The sequence below is a fragment of the Furipterus horrens genome, unplaced genomic scaffold (genome assembly GCF_987537825.1).
Source record: "Furipterus horrens unplaced genomic scaffold, mFurHor1.1.pri manual_scaffold_13, whole genome shotgun sequence".
Classification (NCBI taxonomy): domain Eukaryota; kingdom Metazoa; phylum Chordata; class Mammalia; order Chiroptera; family Furipteridae; genus Furipterus; species Furipterus horrens.
In genome coordinates this window covers 59,817,563-59,833,230 of record NW_028327183.1, presented here as the reverse complement: position 1 = coordinate 59,833,230, position 15,668 = coordinate 59,817,563, and the positions used below count along the sequence as shown (strand labels likewise).

The 15,668-nt window shown below is 43.8% G+C and overlaps 1 protein-coding gene across 2 annotated transcripts; it reads left to right on the top strand.

Moving 5' to 3' along the window:
- Window positions 1-201: 201 nt before the first annotated feature.
- On the top strand, window positions 202-10,433 carry LOC149995712 (uncharacterized). Of its 2 annotated transcripts, none has more exons than XM_090259949.1 (3): window positions 202-234; window positions 4,087-4,172; window positions 8,570-10,433. In XM_090259949.1, exons 1-3 carry the CDS (start codon window positions 209-211, stop codon window positions 10,219-10,221), a joined length of 1,764 nt encoding a protein of 587 aa, XP_090116075.1. In that variant the 5' UTR covers window positions 202-208; the 3' UTR covers window positions 10,222-10,433. The 2 variants fall into 2 exon arrangements, with proteins under 2 accessions (XP_090116075.1, XP_090116074.1); XM_090259948.1 differs by having other exon boundaries at window positions 4,046-4,172.
- Window positions 10,434-15,668: the final 5,235 nt, after the last annotated feature.

Sequence of the window (15,668 nt, the reverse complement as noted above, 5' to 3'; positions counted from 1 at the left end):
TTTTGTCTTTTCAAAGGATCGAGTCTCCGGGTCAGAGAGGCAGTGGAGATGCCCCTTGACAAGAAATCAGAGAAACCTGGCCGCGTGGTACGAACGCGACTGTGAGGCTCCATGACCCCGCCTGGGTGACCTGCCCTGCTCCGGGACGGGGACCGCGGTGCCCTGCGCCCCCTTCTCGCCAGCCGCTCCGCCCTCAGCCCGATGGCGGATGCCCAGCCGAGGACCCTGGCGGAGGTGAGTGGGCGTCCTGGCTCCCCCACTCACACCGCCCCCCCGACCACCGCACCGAGCCCCGCGCCCGGGTGCGCGGTGCCCGTCCCGTCCTGCAGCCGAGGCCACGGCTTCCGGGTCGTGAGGCGCCGTGGGTGACACAGGGTGTCACGGGGTGAGATGGCTGAGGGGCCGCCGTGGAAGGACGCGCAGGTGCCGCTGACCCTGAAGGACGCGCAGTCCTGGCGGCCGCCCTGCATCGGCCTTAAACAGTCTGAGGCGGAGCAGGGGGAGGCGTTGCCAGGGAAGGCCGTGACCGAGAGGGGCCACGTGCTGTGTCTGGGTTTCCGAGGCTTTTCCATCCTGCTGAGACAGAAACCTGCTGGGGTCCGGTGATGAGAGAGAGAGGCTCAGGGAGAGGGGCCCTCGTTCCAGGTCAGAGGGCTGGTGAGAGGCCCCAGTGAGGACAGACTCTTACCTGAGGTCCCCAGACCGCAGGGCGGGGCCGGGATACAGCTGAGACCCGCTGAGCTGGAGGTGCAGGTGGGTGCCTGCGTGTTCCCGCAGGTTCTGAAGTGGAAAACCATTATGGAACTAGACGAGGAAGGACAGGGTGTCCCAGCCCCTCCCTGGTGGTGACACTACCTTATGGTGACGTAAGACTCTTTCCTTGATGGTTTCCCCGCTCTGGGATGTGAGGACCCTGTGGAAACCACAGACCTGAGTGCGGGTCACAGGTAATATCAAGGTGCTCCCATGTGTGGTGTCAACGTAAGAAACATTCAAACTGCAGAATCTTTTTTTACTGTTTCTTTTAACCAAACTGATGACGACTGCCAGGAAAGAATCTCAGTGCAGTGAGATCATGCTGCATAAAATGGAAGTTTTAGCATTTATTGTGTCTCTCAGATGAAAAGGGAAGACAGAAGGGGGGAACTTGTACTCCATTGGTGATAGGTTAGTGAGGTGGGAGAAAACGAAAGAAGAAACTCTCATACTAGATAAAAATTAAAAATGTCTTTTTACATTAGTGGATATAGGATAGTTAATATTTCATTAATTAACACCATAATAACAATAAGGAGTTGTTTGGTCTCTGTTCTGGTGCAGAGGATGTGCCCAGAGGGGTAAGAAAAAACGAAATTATCCTGACATTCCGAAGTGTGTTAACTTAAGTGCAAAAATAGATACATGAGCTCAGTTAAGGTAAAACTTGACTTTCCTCACAGAAGTTACCGGCTGAAGACAAGAATCCTTCCCATGAATGGCATTTAGCTGGGAAACTTTAATTTCTGACCGTATATCTCTGGGTATTCTCGGTCTCTCAGTTTGTGAGGCCATCATGATGGACTTCCCCAAACTGATCAGGGTTAGCATGTGGTCCCTGAAACAGAGCCCACAGGCTGTTCAGTTATGAGAGGCACGATTGCCTGCCACCAAACAGCATAACTCTCAATACCAGAGTTTGGCTAAAAGGAAAAGGAATTGTTTATTTCAAGTGTATACAGATTTAGATTAATGGCGGATTGCTGCCCTTAAGTCTTACTGTCTTTAAAACACCAACAGAGTTCTGGTTCCCCCTGCCAAACTAGGTAGTTTTAGAATAAAAAGTCAGAGAAACCATTTCCCTTTAGGAAAATAGGAATCTGGGGCTTTATATTTCCCAGAAGTAGTTCAGCTTTACTAGCAGCTCCCAGAAAATGGTGCCTGATTAGGAGGTTTTGCCTGTGTTATGCTTTTTGGCTCCTAATCCAGAACCACGTGGCCCCTTCTTACCCACCCGACCTTAAGGCTGGCTGGTGAGATGCTTCGGTTCTCTTTCAACCCTCATGGCTGCCTCCCTTAATGTCTGCCGCCTTATTTTTAAATGCCTGACCACAGCCTGTGACACAGTCAATATGTGGTGACCAGTCACGGCCACTTGTAGAATTTTGCACAGACGTTGTAACATTTTCGTCACCATTCTATGGTCAGAGCCCCTCCCATCTTCTAGGTGCCTGAAATGGCCATAGCTGTTTACATACCGAGAAATTAAGTATTTCTGAAAAATGTCTGTGCTCGAGTGAGTCCCATCTCCCATCCCAAAACTTCTTGCAATAGGGAATTTTGGGGGATCCTGCTCTGTAAAAACTGCAGCACCTGCATTTTTTAAAAAAGAATATTTACTTTTAAAAAGAGGAGAAAGGAAGCAGAAAGAAAGGGAGAAAAACATAAGTGTGTGAGAGAAACAGTTGGTTGCCTCTCACATGCCCTCAGCTGGAAACCTGGCCTGCAGTCCACGCATGTGCCCTGACAGGGAATGGAACCAGCTACCCCTAGGTTAGCAGGCCGGAATTCAATCCATTGAGCCAGACCAGCCAAGGCAGGGCCCCTTGTTCTTTCTGATCCACACTGGCTACCAGTGGAAGAAGTTATGGAAGGTTGTCTAGGGAGACTCATGTGCACGTCCAAATGCTAGGAGGTGCCACAGAGCTGGGAATAGTTTTACCTCAGGTTTCCTCTGTTTGTTAAAAATAAGGAAGAAGAGGTCAAATATCAGACTTATAAAGTCGTCACATGAGAATTTATTTCTAGGATATATTGGGGCACTTGCATAAGAGAAAGGAGTTGGTCTCTCGGGGATTTAAAAGGCTCCATCTGGTGCCTAGTGGGAAAGAGATTATGGGAGTAAAATAGGAGGCATGGAGCCCATGACCAAACAAGTTCTGTGATCCAAGAAGAGATGATGAACCAGAGCTGGGCCTCAGAGGTAGAAGAAAAGTTGGATTGTTGGACCATTTTTTTTATTATAATTTTTTCCATTACTGTTTTTCCCCCTTATCCTCTTCCATTACCTTCACTGCTTTTTCTCGTCATTTTATTTAAGATGGGCACATAGAGTTTCAGATTAAAAAAATTTTTTTTCTTATTTATTTTTTTGGAGAAACTGGAAGGCAAGGTGAACGAAAAGGAGAAACACATCAATGTGTGGTTGCCTCTTGCACAATCCCAACAGAGGACCCAGCCTGCAGCCCTGAACTGTGCCCTTTCTGGGAATAGAACCAGCAACCCTTTGGTTTTCAGGCTGACACTTAGTCCACTGAGCCACACCAGCTGTCCTAGAGATTTAGATTGTGCAGCTGGGAGAGATAAAGGGTTCAAAACCCCCCGAGCGTTTTTGGTTGTAGCAGCTGAAGTAGTGGAGGCTCCATCAGCTGGGCTGGGGAAGATGGTGGTAGGTTAATTCTCTTTAGGAATATCAGATGGTTTTTTTGGTTCACACTTTTAAAACTTTCAAAGAGCAGTAAGAGGAAACATAGTGAGCAGCTGAAACATGAGTTTGGTAATCTGCGGAAGTTCGAGGATGGATTAAAGCAAAATGGGGAGATCATTTGCATCTGTGGGCAAAAAGGTGTAAACGCTGAGGATGCGAACCTGGGTGTGAGGCTGTGAAGCAGGTAAATATCACCCATTAATGCGCAGCTAGAGGCAGTGTGAGCTGGTGGTCCTGGGAACCTGGTGTATGGACCTGTAGGTGAAACAATGTATTTGGCTGTCCTTTGAGGCATGATATCGGAGACTTAGTGAAATATCTTAGCTGGAAGAATGGGGCCCTGCATCCTCGGCCCTGAGATTAGATGACATTTACCTGTCCCACTTCCTCTTACCCCACCTGCTTTTACTAAGAGCGATCTGAGTGATTAATCAAACTGTGGTGAGACAGCAGGCAGCTCTGGTACCTAGGGCTGCTGCTTTTTCTGTATAGTGGGCCCTGCAGGTGGTTGAGTGTTGGACATTGCGGGATTGCTCTGCCTAAGAAAGACTTTTCCAGATTTATTTGTGTTAATTCTGTCAGGTTGTTGTGACCTTTGAGGATGTCGCCGTGTGTTTCTCCAGGACAGAATGGTGCCTTCTTGGTGAAGCTCAGAGATCGCTGTACCTGGATGTGATGCTGGAGAACTATGCTCTTATATCTTCACTGGGTAAGACCCTCTCTCCCAGCACGCTCTTCTTTGGTGCTCCTGCATCCGCATTTCCTCAGGATTGCACTTTGCTTCTACTCTAAGTTGTAAGGTTTCTGACCAGACTTATACCCAGGGAGCAATGAACAGCAGTCTTGAGCTTTTTACAGGAGAGACTGGGTTCTTCTTTCAGACACAGCAAAGAATTACAGATTAGCAATCTACTAGCATGCAGGAGAGTTTATAGTGATACCTTCTCAGGTCAGAGATGGGGCCTTGCCGAGGTGGGGATGAGAGACATAGGTTCAGTGTGGCAACAGCAAGGGTGGCAAAAAGCTTCAGGTCCTTTGTCCTGAGACGCTTTTCCTGGAGGGATAGGGTGAGGGAACGTATTGCTTGTCAGGTAAAGGTTGTGTCAGTTTTCCCTCCTGGGTCGGGACTTGATTACCTTAACGTAGGTATGTCGGGTGGGGGTGGGGGGGTGCAGGGGAGAGGTGTTAGCTCAAATTCTCGTTATGCTCCAGTCCACATTTCGCCATCTTGTTTCAAAACAAGATACCTGTCAGGAGGCAGTTAAAGCAGATGCATTCATGAGCTCTTTCTCTAAGCCCTAGGGACCCCCTGGTGAAACAGAGACTGATCAGAGAGAGGCAGTTAACGAAAATTGTTTTATGAAACTTCTTCTTTGGCCCCTATGGTACCCCTCCTGCCTGCCAACCAGGCATTTGCATGATTACACAGTTTCAGAGGCTTTCTGTCCCACACAGTGGAAATAATACATAGAACTCAAGGGCTTCTCTCCTCCCATGCTAGCATGGTGTTTTTTGTGCTGTTCAGAACACGGGGCAATAGAATGGGGCCTTCTATATGACTGGGCTCAGGACTGCTGAGGCCGTCGATGAGACACGTCCCCCTCATCCTCCCTGCTTTTGTGGGACACTCTTCACCCGAACAAGCTCACCCTTGATTATGCCCAGGAGTCCTTATTGCTTCATTGCCCTAAAATCGAATAAAGTAACTTACATTTAAAAAAAAAAAAAGGAAAAACATATGCTCACACTCTCCTGATGACATTGACCAGGGTTTGCATTTCCCTGGAGCCCTCCGTTCCCTAGGGTGTGCTCCATGCTCACATGTGGACTGTGGGCACTGCCCGCTTCCCCAGTTCTCTGGGTAGGTCCTGGCCTTGGCAGGGCTGTTGTGCTTGCACTGCCCGCTCCTCTCCCTGCAGCCCCAGCACCTGCTGACGTCAACCCTCACAGGGAAGGATCTAAGGTCAGTAGTGTTTCCAGAAGCCCAATGCATTTCTCATTCATTAGTGAGAAAAAGCATTTTTTTATTTCTGTTGACCATTTCTACAGCTATATATATTTTTTCATCCTCACTGGAAAATATTTTTATTGATTATTAGAGAGAAGAAGAGAGTGAGAAGGAGAAACATTAATGTGAGAGAGAAGCATCAGTAGGTTGCCTCCAGTTTGTACCTTTATATGGGGGTAAAACCTGCAATCTAACCATGCTTTAGACAGTGCTCAATTTAACTAAGCCACTTGATCAGGGTTGTATCAAATATTATGCATATATTCATTAGTTTGGTTTTCTCAAAAGTAACTTCAATAACTCCTTATTACTTTAGAATGGGCTGATCTACCCATTGCTGAATGGGAATATTTAAGGTGGCTGGTACAGTTACATTGTCTTTTCTGCCTTCAGATCTTATATTTAATTATAACATAAAGGAAAGCAGAGCAAGATCTAAAGCATATTAATATTATTTAAATTCAATCCCCACAGAAACTGTCTGAATGGTTTTCGGGTATGTCTCCCACGCAGCCATTGTTGAGACTTAAAGTCAAGCACAGCTGGGGTGATGGTGGCAGGTCATGCTCAGGCTGGGGCTACAATTCCCTAAACCACAAGGAGTAGTTCCCCACAGTGGGGGACAAATAAAGATTTTTAAAATTTATTTTTATAGAGAGGGTCAGGAGTGGAAAAAGAGGAGAGAAACATCAATGTGTGGATGGCTCTAGTATACCCCTAGTGGGGACCTGGCCCACAACCCCATGCATGTGCTCTGACTGGGACTCAAACTAGCAGCCCTTTGGTTTACATGCTGGCGCTCAATCCACTGAGCCACACCAGCTAGGGAGGAATTTTTTTTTTTTTTTTTAACAGAAGTTAAGCCAAGCCAGGCCTCAATTAATTAATTAATTAATTTAAAGACTATTCATTATTGGAAAGGAAGGAAGAGAGAAAGAGAGGGAAAGAAACATCAATGTATGATAGATACATAGATTGGTAGCCTCTCACCTGCTCCCAATTGGGCACCTGCCCTGGAACCCAGGGATATGTCCTGACACATCCCGGCAATCTTTGGGTTTGTAGGGTGGCACTCAATCCACTGAGCCACACTAAGCAGGACTCTTATTTTTTGAATAAAATTTTTTATTTTTCAATACTGATGAAATACATTATGTTAGTTTCATAATTAAACACTGTACATCTCAATAAATCTCATATCTGTCTGACACACATAATTAGTAGACTGTTATTACCTATATTCTTTGGCCTGTACTTTACATCCCCATGACTATTCTGTAACTTCCAATTTGTGCTTTCTAATCCCTTCACTTTTTCACCCATTGTGAGAGTTTTTATGTGTTTATTTGTGCTAAACTGATGACAGTGGCCTGAAGTAAGGTCTCAGATGCTTTTATGTCTTGTGTTTCTTATCCTGACAGCTGCTCTCGGTCTTTTGATTGGAGAATTTCTTGAAGGACCTACTGTTGCCAACTTGTCATAGTTTTATGTCTCTTCTGTACTTCCTTCTTTGTCTTCATATGTTGCTATCTTTTTTTTTTTAATTCTTTTCTCTTTTGTGCATTCGTGCATTATACAGGATTTTGCTTATGGTTTTTTGTTGTTGTTTTTTTAGATTTACAAAAAGCAACCATACTCTTAACAGTTCATTGTAACCTGAAAACACCTTCAGTTGAATGGAAAAATTCTACCCTTTCCTCTCTGCCACCCCACCACTTTATATATTTGATGTAACAATTCACATTTTTATATATTGTGTATCTATTCACAAATTGTCACCATTGTTATTTTTAATACACTTTATTTTTATCCTATACCTTAGAGTTAAATAAAGCACACTCCACCGATGAACTGTTTTAGTATTGTGACCTTGATAACATTACTGGCTTTCCAGAGTTTTTCACTCTCCCATGTTTTCCTGTTTCTATTTAGTATGCCTTTATTTCCGCTGATTTTTTTCTTTTTTCATTTCTTAAGTCTTTGGTGGCACAAAACAGGCCATTAGAGTCAATGGTAGAACACTGCACTCTCTGGGACAAGTATTCTGTATTTAGAAACTAACCATGTTTGCTAAGCATGCATTCCCACTCTTCTTTTGTATAGTCTTTGTATTATGCTCCATTTTGTAGCTCTTTGTAATAACTGGTCTCTTAAGCCTCTCCACAGTTCCTGAAGAGACGCTGTTTATCACTGAAAATTGTGATATTCTTGAAGGGGGTTGAATATTTGTATTTTTTATTAATTTTGTCTGGCTGTCATCACAACATAGATCTTTCTTTTTCCATTTGTTTTTGCTGAATTATAATATGACTGTGCTGGTTATCATCTCTTCTGCTTTCTCTTTGGAGTTGCATCATCTGTATTCCACATAACTGCTGAACTAGGGGGAAGGTAAAACAGTCCCCTTTGTATCACATGAGAGGATGGTCACAGAGGGTGTCTGGCGTTGGTAAAGGAAAATTTGGGAGAATTTGATTCCCAGGCTTTGTTAAGACATAATGAGGAACCTGTTCTTATTAACTATATTTTATCGCTATTGCCAGTGGCCACACTTGAATCTACTTGTCCTTCCCCAGTGTTGGTACATCGCCAGTTTTTTCTTTTTAATAGTTTTCATTTTGACTCTGGGTTCCAGCTACGGATAATGTCTTTCTCTCTAACCTCTACACCACAACCATTACTCTGCAGAGTCTCTTTGGTGTGCTTTCCAGTTTTGATCAGTATCGGTTGCACCTTGATGTGTGCACATATTTCTGTATGAACCTTGTGGAGCATCTACTCTGCTGTGGTTGATATTCCAGCTTTCATATTCCTCTGCACGCTCTTTAATCACAAGCAGAAAAGGGTTGTAGGCAACCATTAGCAGAGGAACAACTTGTCAACCCAGCTTCTCTACCTTGTGTCCCGTCCCATCCTAATATCCTTCGTTATTGAGGTGCCCATTATTTACTGAACCGAGGGCCTTTCTCAGAGTCTGTTCACTTGTTGTGGAAATCACCACATACATGCATGTCAGATGTCACAGATTCAAATTTTTTATGAGAAGACTCCTTCCCTATAAGTCACTATGTACTTAATTAGTATATGTTTTTGTTCAGGTTGCTGCTGTGGAACAGAGGATGTGGAGACACCCATTGAACAGAATATTTCTGGAAGAAAATCGCAGGTTAAGAAACGCAAGTCAGTGCTGTCTTCCCAGAAGAGCCACCCCTGTGACCGTTGTGGGCCCATCTTGAGAGACGTTTTCCTCTTGGTTGAGCAGCAGGGAACACAACAGAGCCCGACACTGCTGAGGTGTGGGGCATGTGCAGAACCATTTTATTTCAGTGCACAGAGTCACCAGGACCAGGAGGAGATCACAACAAAGGATTGTTTCATAAGAAATGTGGACAGAATTCCCCTTGCAAAAAGCTACCACTTCCATGTGTCACAAAAGCCTTGTACCTCCACTGAGGTTGCAAAATGCTTTCTCAACAGCTCTGGACATTGTGAGCAACTGGATACTCACCCGATGCACAGAGCAAAGGAAATGTCTAAGTCTGGAATGACTTTTCAAAGTAGAAAATGTTATAACAACCCAAAAGAATGCAAGAAAGCCATTGAATGTGACAATACACTTCTTGAAGACCAGAGATTCCTTACTGGAAGTCAATGTTTTATATGTTGCGAATATGGGAAATCTTTTACCAGTAGCTCTTCCCTTCAGGTTCATCAGACAGTCCACACTGGAGTAAGGCCTTATGAGTGCAGTGAATGTGGAAAATCTTTCACTAATAGCTCTAAACTTAGTAAGCATCAAAGAGTTCACACTGGAGAAAGGCCTTACGAGTGCATGGAATGTGGAAAATCTTTTACGCATAGCTCATCCCTCCATTATCATCACCGAGTTCACACCGGAGAAAGGCCTTATGAGTGCAGTGAATGTGGAAAATCTTTTACCCGTAGCTCTGAACTTTGTAAGCATAGCAGAGTTCACACTGGTGAAAGGCCTTATAAGTGCAGTGAATGTGGAAAATCTTTTACCCAAAGCTCTGCGCTCAGTTGTCATCAGAAAGTGCACACTGGAGAAAGGCCTTATGAGTGCAGTGAATGTGGGAAATCTTTTACCCAAAGCTCTGCACTCCATTTTCATCAAAAAGTTCACACTGGAGAAAGGCCGTATAAGTGCAGTGATTGTGGTAAATCTTTTACAAGTAGCTCTGAACTTGGTAAACACCGCAGAGTTCACACTGGTGAAAGGCCTTATAAGTGCAGTGAATGTGGGAAGTCTTTTACCCAAAGCTATGCCCTCCGTTGCCATCAGAAAGTTCACACTGGTGAAAGGCCTTACCTGTGTAGAGAATGTGGAAAATCTTTCACCCGTAGTTATGCCCTTCGTTATCATCACAGAGTTCACACTGGAGAAAGGCCTTATGAGTGCGGTGAATGTGGAAAATCTTTTACGCGTAGCTCTTCCCTCAATTATCATCACAGAGTTCACACTGGAGAAAGGCGTTATGAGTGCAGTGAATGTGGAAAATCTTTTACCCGTAGCTCTGAGCTTTGTAAACATCACAGAGTTCACACTGGTGAAAGGCCTTATAAGTGTGGTGAATGCGGAAAGGCTTTTACCCAAAGCTCTTCCCTCAGTGTTCATCAGAAAGTTCACACTGGAGAAAGACGTTATGAGTGTGGTCAGTGTGGGAAATCTTTTATCTGTAGCTCTGACCTCTGCAGACATCAGAGAGTTCACACTGGAAAAGTGTCATAAGTGTGCTTGTAGTCCTGGCTGCTGTGGCTCAGTGGATTGAGTGTCACCCTGCAAACCAAGGGGTTGCTGGTTCAATTCCCAGTCATGGCACATGACTGAGTTGAAGCCCAGGTGTGCAGTTGAAGGTGTGTGAGAAGCAACTACACATTGGTGTTTCCCTCTATCACTCCCCCTTTCTATAAAAATAAAGAAGTAAAATCTAAGAAAATTAAGTACGTATATTGTTATTTTTGACCTAATAATATGATACTGGATATTTAACAGACTACAATGTGTGCTTCGAAACAAGTTAGTGTGACTAAGTTTATTAGCATAATCAGTTTGTTGGTCTTGAACTTTACAAGCAACTTCTAGGTTGAATTTCCGTAGTTGCATGTCTTTGTACCTTTTTTTATTCAGTGAGCAGTGTACGAGACATTGGATTTCTCCACATCCTAGACAAAGTTGGTTTGGTGAATGGTTATTTAAACTTTATAAAATAACTGTTGTGCTACCTCACTATGACTTCATTTCTCTAAGGGTTTAAAGAATGGTTTTCTAAGATGAGTACTTCCTATTTCTTTATCTTTTGTAAAATATGTCCGATCATATGTTCTGCCAAATCTGTGATGAATTTTGTCAATTTTATTTAACAAAAGAACAAAAAACCAAAAAGATGCTTGTTGAAATTTCACTCCTTTTGTGCCTTTTGGCTTTATAGAACAAGTAATTTTTATATTGGAATAATATGTTGTAATAGTTTTTACTTTTTAAATGCTATGCACAAATAATGGACACTTAACAATTTAGACCACACTGTTAACGTTGCACTCACATTTAGAATATTAGACATAGGGAAATACAATAAGCTTTTGGTTTGTGTGTTTTCCCTTTTTTTTTTTTTTTTTTTGGTTTGCTATCATGAGGAATACAATATTTCCTCAGTTATCCCGGGTATTACATTCTAGACCACCCCTGCAATAGGTGAAAATCCGCGAAGTAGGAACCTTACATTTATTTTAGTATTTATATATATTTTAAGGTTTTACACTTATAAACTGTTCCCAGTCCCTTATTAACCTTTCCTAGTCCCTTAACCTTTTGCTCGCTTTTATGAACACTTACTTATGTTCTTAAACATATTCTACACTCTTAAACCCACGTAACTTAAAAACATACATATATAGTACCGCAAAATCCCACGATATAGTGAAAAATCAGCGATAAATAATTAAATATATTTTTAAAAATCCCACAATACAGTAAGGCTGTGATAAGTGAACTGCGATATAGAGAGGGACTACTGTACTGCTTTTAACAAAGCTCAGGGGGATTAGATAACATACTGATGGGCAGGGTGTTTTGAGGTCCCAAAGTTTAGTACAGTGGGAAATAGAGGATAGTTATCAGATTTGAAATGCCCTGGGTCAGGCACCCTGGATTTGAATTTTTATTTCAGAATTTTATAGGGACTAGCAGGAATAGAACTGTTTCCCACATGCTGAGCTTCATTTTTCCCCTTTGTACAATGGGTAAAGGGTATGTCTCCATCTCTGCGCTGTTGGAGGAGGTCAGCAGCTATGGTGCTTATTCACTGTGCAGCAGCTGTCCCTGTAGCCAGGCTCTAGCTACTCCAGGCTCTGACCACAGAGACTTCCACAGACCAGGAATTCCTTATTCCTCCGATACCCACAAGGCCATGGAATTTGAGTAAAATACTTGCTCTTTCACAAATCTGAGTTGTCTGGAGGAGGCAGGTCCTACTGGGCACTGAAGCCTCAGTGTGAGGTCTCCATCTGGAAATTGTTAAGTGACTCACTAAAACTCTTGAGTGTTGGTTGGCTCAATGTGGCCTGTAGGGAGGTGATGCTGGCGTTTACCTTGTCCTCTGAGGATCAATAACTAACAAATGAGTACTTGTCAGCGCCAGGATTTCAGGGTTAGCTATTTGAGCCTTTTCCCTTTTAATTCTCAAACCCTGGGGAGTGAAAGAAGTTTTCAATTGCGGAGAAAATCAGAGAAATGAAGTAGGTTCCTTAAATTTACACAACAGAAAAGTGTCAGATTGAAGAGGCTGGATTTTAACCTGGGATTCTGACTCCTAAACCAGGGACAATCTCCAGCACTGTTTTTGAAGCCCTCACTTGGGCGCTACATGTAACAACCTGGAGGCTCAAGTGAAGGTGATGTTGCCATTGCTGCCATTCTAATTCTCCTTCCCCTCTCCCATTTCTCTAGTACTCCAGAGCACTTACCCTATGCCCCCCATGCTTAATGGTAATGCCATTATCTATCAGCTCTGGTGGTTTTTCAAGAGGAATATTTTATCTCAGTCTGAGCTGCAATCTGTGTGCCTCTTTGAGCCCAGCAAGGAGTATGACCCTCAGGAGAGCTGTGTCATTTGGGCTGGGTCTCTGCATTTCACCCATCTTTGGGTGATAGGCTGTGACATCATCCTTTGAGGTGAAGTTAATACCTCAGTCTCGGTGTATTTGGTACATGGCTCTGACTTTGATTGCAATATAAGGAACAACAATATGTGAAAGTTGGGACCTCATATTCAGAAGTGATGCTGGTGAGCTCAGTTATTGTGATCTCACTGGGAGGGCCCCACTGCTTATGTCACTCTGTCCTCTATGTGTGATAAGGTTTTCTTTTTTTGCTATTTTGCCATTTTTGCTTTTTACTCCAGTGGCAGGTTATTTTTGCTCACTTATCCCAGCAACCTTGAGTCCCCTTTGCTAGCTCGCCCTGGCTGTTATCTCAACCCCAGGTGCACCAAGTGTTTATCAGCTGAAGCTCCTTCTAAATTAGAGAAGTGTGTATGTGTAGTTTCTCCCGCCCGCTGCTATTATCTGGCAGCTCCAAGGACATGAGTCTAGTTTTTTGCCTTTAAAAACCTTTTAGTCTGTAAGGCGGTGCAGCTCTCCCAACTTCTGCTTCTGAAAGTGGGAAGACCCGTCCCTGGCCAGGTAAATAAAGGCCATAAATTTGTTTCTAAATTTCCTCGTGTCCTCTTTGCTCGTAAATGCCCCATAACATATGTTCAAAGTGGATTTATAAACAGTGCTCACCATGTCTTCCATGCAACCCTAATCTTATGATCCCACATCATCCTTTGTATTGTCCCTCTGTCTGCACCAAGGATGTTTGTTTTGGGATGATTTTCGTGAACACAAATGTTGACTCCAGCTCCCAGCACACTGACCACAACTGAAATCCTTACTCTGGATTCCAGTTAGCAGATACAAATGCACTTTTTAGAGCATAAGGTATATAAGAAAAATTACCTCTGTCCAGCTTGGCTCGGTTGGAGAATCAGGTGCATGGGTTCATCTTCCACTTAGGGCGCATATCTGATTTGTGGGTATGGTCCTCTCTCAGGGCACCTGTGGGAGGCAGCGGATAGGTGCCTCTCTCTCACTCTTCCTTCTCTTTAATATCAATATTAAGAAATAAGAAAAATTAAGCGTAGGTCATGTGAACGAAAACAAGTATAGACTCCCAGAGATGGCAGCATAGGCAGATGTGGCTTCCCTTTGCCCTATCTCATCAAAATTGCAATGAAAACTAAAGAACAATCATCACTCAGAACTGTCAGAAATCAAATGTAATGGAAATCTGACAACTATGAAATCGAGTGTGAGTCGAAAGTCTGACAACTGAAATTAAAGAAACCACATCCATCCAGATGAGTAAGAGGGGCACAGAGGTGGAATGGGCTGGTCACACCCACGTGTGGTGGATAAAAATTCAGGAGGGATATCTTGGGAACGAGGAGTCTCAGCTCCACAGCTGGCCCCTTAGCCCAGGTATCTGCTGCCTGGAATATAAGTCCCCACAAATCCTGGCTGGAAAAACCAGTGGGCATTGAGTCAGTGGAAGAAACTTAGGGAGGCCCAAGCAATTCCTCTTATAGAATTCACACAGAGACTTACCTACTAAGACCCACTCCCTCTGAGCTCCAGCACCAGGGTAGCAGCATGAAAGATCAGTGTGTACAGGGAGGAACTGAAATTTCTTGTATCAAGGTGAGCAGAGGCCATTGCCCCTGTGCTAAACCCTCCCCCAAGAGAGCCAGCAAGCTGGTGCCATATCTGAGAGTCCATCAACCTGGCTAACACTGACCCCCGCATTGGAGATCCCCAATTACATTGCCTTACGAAACTTCCCAGCCCACCCAAGCTACTTTTCCATATGAATGGCTGGTCTTGGCTCATGCTTCACAACTTTCTGAGTCTTAAGTATGAAACAAGCAACAACTGGTTGCCCTGATCCTGCACAGCTGATCCTCCTTGGAGGGCAGAGGTTGGTGTTCAGCGTTCACAGCCAGTCCATGTAGCTGACTGGATCGGGTAAATCCCTCCTATTGATCTCCCAACAGCAACGAAGTCTCAACTATACAAGAGGAGGGTGTAGTCAGCCCACATGAAGGACACACTTGGAATACCCAGCTTGGGTGATAGGAAAGGCTCTGCCACTGGACCTACAGGACACCTACTTTATTAATCCACATTACTAAGACAAGGTGTCAAATCAGCCCTTCCTAATGCACAATAACAAATACAGGGAGGCTGCCAAAATGAGGAGACAAAGAAACATGGACTAATGAAAAAACAGATTAAAACTCCAGAAAAAGAACGAAACAAAATGGAGATAATCTATCAGATGCAGAGTTTAGAGTGACACTGGCCTTGCAGTAGTTTTTATTTTTAATATTATTGCACATATATGTCCATTTTGGGGGTTAATATTAACATTTTATGTGCTTTTTACACTTCTGAGGTACACATAGGCTGAGTATGAATATGTACGTTATTTACTCAAAATAATTTATAAATAGGTTAATCTTATTCCATTAGGAATGCAAGAACCATGTCACCTCTGATCTTAAATGTGTCTCCATGTTACAGAAATTGGGGAGTCCAAAAACCCCTAGACCTTGAGGCTGGGGGATGGGGAGAAGGAAGCAGATTTCAGGATGCCTTCACATGCCTGAGGCTAGGGGCTAGTGTCTTTGTTATGCAAATGATTGAATGTATCCAAGGCCTCAAGGAGATGGAAGGGGTCTTGGACCCTGGGATAGTATAGAAAAAGCACACAGAGCCTGCTTGAGGTTCTGTGAATGGTCAGAACTGGGTGCGAGGCCCAGTGCGGCAAAGGACGCAGTCAGGGATTTAAAAATAAGCGGCAGACATTTTAACCAGACTGACCATGTGGATTACAAAGGACTGACCATGGGGTTTTGAGAACACCTTGTGACTTGGCGAAGGGGGAATACCTTTGTGGTTTTGGAAAGGAGGCTAAGACTCCACAAGGTTCTGGATTAAAAGCTGGTGGATACCATAACACAGACGAGGTCCCCCCAATCAGAATTGAATGATCGGCAGCTACTGGTAAAGCTGAACTGTGTTTAGAAAGTAGGGAAACGATATCTCTAACTTATAAAACTAGCCTGGTTTGGTAGG

Excerpts from the sequence above, each read along its gene's own strand:
- LOC149995712 (XM_090259948.1), top strand. The coding sequence starts at position 202 with ATGGCGGATGCCCAGCCGAGGACCCTGGCGGAG. Across the intron at positions 235-4,045 it reads AGCCGAGGACCCTGGCGGAG|GTTGTTGTGACCTTTGAGGA; the intron begins GTGAGTGGGCGT and ends TAATTCTGTCAG. Across the intron at positions 4,173-8,569 it reads TGCTCTTATATCTTCACTGG|GTTGCTGCTGTGGAACAGAG; the intron begins GTAAGACCCTCT and ends GTTTTTGTTCAG.